Source organism: Charadrius vociferus, unplaced genomic scaffold, assembly GCF_000708025.1.
Source record: "Charadrius vociferus isolate BGI_N301 unplaced genomic scaffold, ASM70802v2 scaffold1041, whole genome shotgun sequence".
Lineage (NCBI taxonomy): Eukaryota > Metazoa > Chordata > Aves > Charadriiformes > Charadriidae > Charadrius > Charadrius vociferus.
The window spans coordinates 1,581,585-1,583,146 of NW_009646843.1; the positions used below are offsets into that span (position 1 = coordinate 1,581,585).

The 1,562-nt window shown below is 64.5% G+C and overlaps 1 protein-coding gene across 1 annotated transcript in view; it reads left to right on the forward strand.

Moving 5' to 3' along the window:
- Window positions 1-1,562, forward strand: part of DOK3 (docking protein 3) — a 4,437-nt gene that overhangs the window by 1,026 nt on the left and 1,849 nt on the right. The window contains exons 2-4 of the mRNA XM_009893730.1: window positions 841-1,134; window positions 1,275-1,368; window positions 1,455-1,554. Coding sequence (XP_009892032.1) covers window positions 841-1,134; window positions 1,275-1,368; window positions 1,455-1,554 — 488 coding nt within the window. The remainder of the gene's footprint in view (window positions 1-840; window positions 1,135-1,274; window positions 1,369-1,454; window positions 1,555-1,562) is intronic.

The following is a 1,562-nucleotide window of genomic DNA, read 5'->3' on the forward strand; positions in this document are numbered from 1 at the left end:
ATTTGGGGTGCTTGGCTGCATCTGGTTTCTGCAGGGCGGAGGCTCTGCTGTGCTTTTGAGGCACGTGGGGGCACGCGCCCCCTCTATCCCATGATGGGCTGGGAAGGTGCCGGTGCCGCAGAGCCTCCCCTGGGAGGAAGCGGGCTGTGAGCTGCAGGGCCTGGCTGTGCTCAGCAGCTGTGGGGCTGCCAGCAGGAGCCTCAGCAGCTCAAAATGGCTTTAATTTGCATCAGGGTCTGTCCTGAGAACAGCTTGAGAGCTCAGCTGCAGCGGCGGCAGGCCGGCACTTGCAGCAGGGAACAAAGAGCAGGACCTGGTGCTCGGCGAGCCGGGAGCAAGGGTGACTCACCCAGAAAGCCATGGGCTGTGCTCAGCAGCTGTGGGGCTGCCAGCAGGAGCCTCAGCAGCTCAAAATGGCTTTAATTTGCATCAGGGTCTGTCCTGAGAACAGCTTGAGAGCTCAGCTGCAGCGGCGGCAGGCCGGCACTTGCAGCAGGGAACAAAGAGCAGGACCTGGTGCTCGGCGAGCCGGGAGCAAGGGTGACTCACCCAGAAAGCCATGCTGAGCTCGTTCGGGGCATGGCCCCCCCGCACTCGACCCACCTTTGGGACTGCCCTGCCCCACAGCGCTGGGGGTCTGCGCTTGCCCCGGCTCTCCATGCCCTCCTGCAGCACCTGGCGGGTGTGAGCAGGGACCCCTGTGCCCCTTCCTGCCCCGCATGGCTTTTCCCAGGCACTGCCATCCCTGCATGGAGGGCAGTGCTGTGAGGACGCAGCAGGCAACTCTTTGCTGACCCTGTGTTTTTTTTCCCCACTGCGTGTGCCCTTCCCACGCTGCAGAGGTCCTGGAGGAAGATGCGAGCCCAGCTCTTTGCCGCCAGCCCCTCCGGTGTGGCCCGCATGGAGAAGTTTGATGTGCGGGATGACGGCATGGCACTGGAGAAGACCTCCCTGCGGCGGTGTGCCCGCCGGGTGATCCGCCTCTCGGACTGTGTCTCTGTGGGCCCGGTGGGCACCGAGAGCTGCCCCAAAGCCACCGCCGCCTTCTACCTCACTACCACGGAGAAGAGCTATGTGCTGGCAGCCGAGCAGCGGGATGAATGGATCACCCAGCTCTGCCAGCTGGCCTTCCAGGTACCATGGGGCCCGGCACAACCGGGACCTCTCATGCTGCTCCTGGCTTGGGTGAGCCAGGGGGCTCTGGGGTGCGAGGGTAGGTACGGTGGCTTGTGCTCCCCCGGTCTTGGGGCTGCGCTCACATCCCTCTGTTTCAGGGTGCAAAGGAGACGGCGCAGAGCAGTGCCGGGACCCAGCCCAGCCCTGCTGTCCCCATGGAGGAGAACTCCCTCTATGCCTCCTGGCAGGACCGTACGTGCAGGGGTGGCGGATGGGGCCAGGTTAGGGCTCCAGCTCGGTGTCACCATGCTGACCCCCACCTTGCTCTGCTCCCATAGTGACCGAATTCCCAGTGCTGGTGGTTCAGACGGATGCAGCCACCCGCTGTGGCCTGCACGGGCACTACCTGCTTTCAGCCCTTCCTCAGAGCCTGACCCAGCAGGACC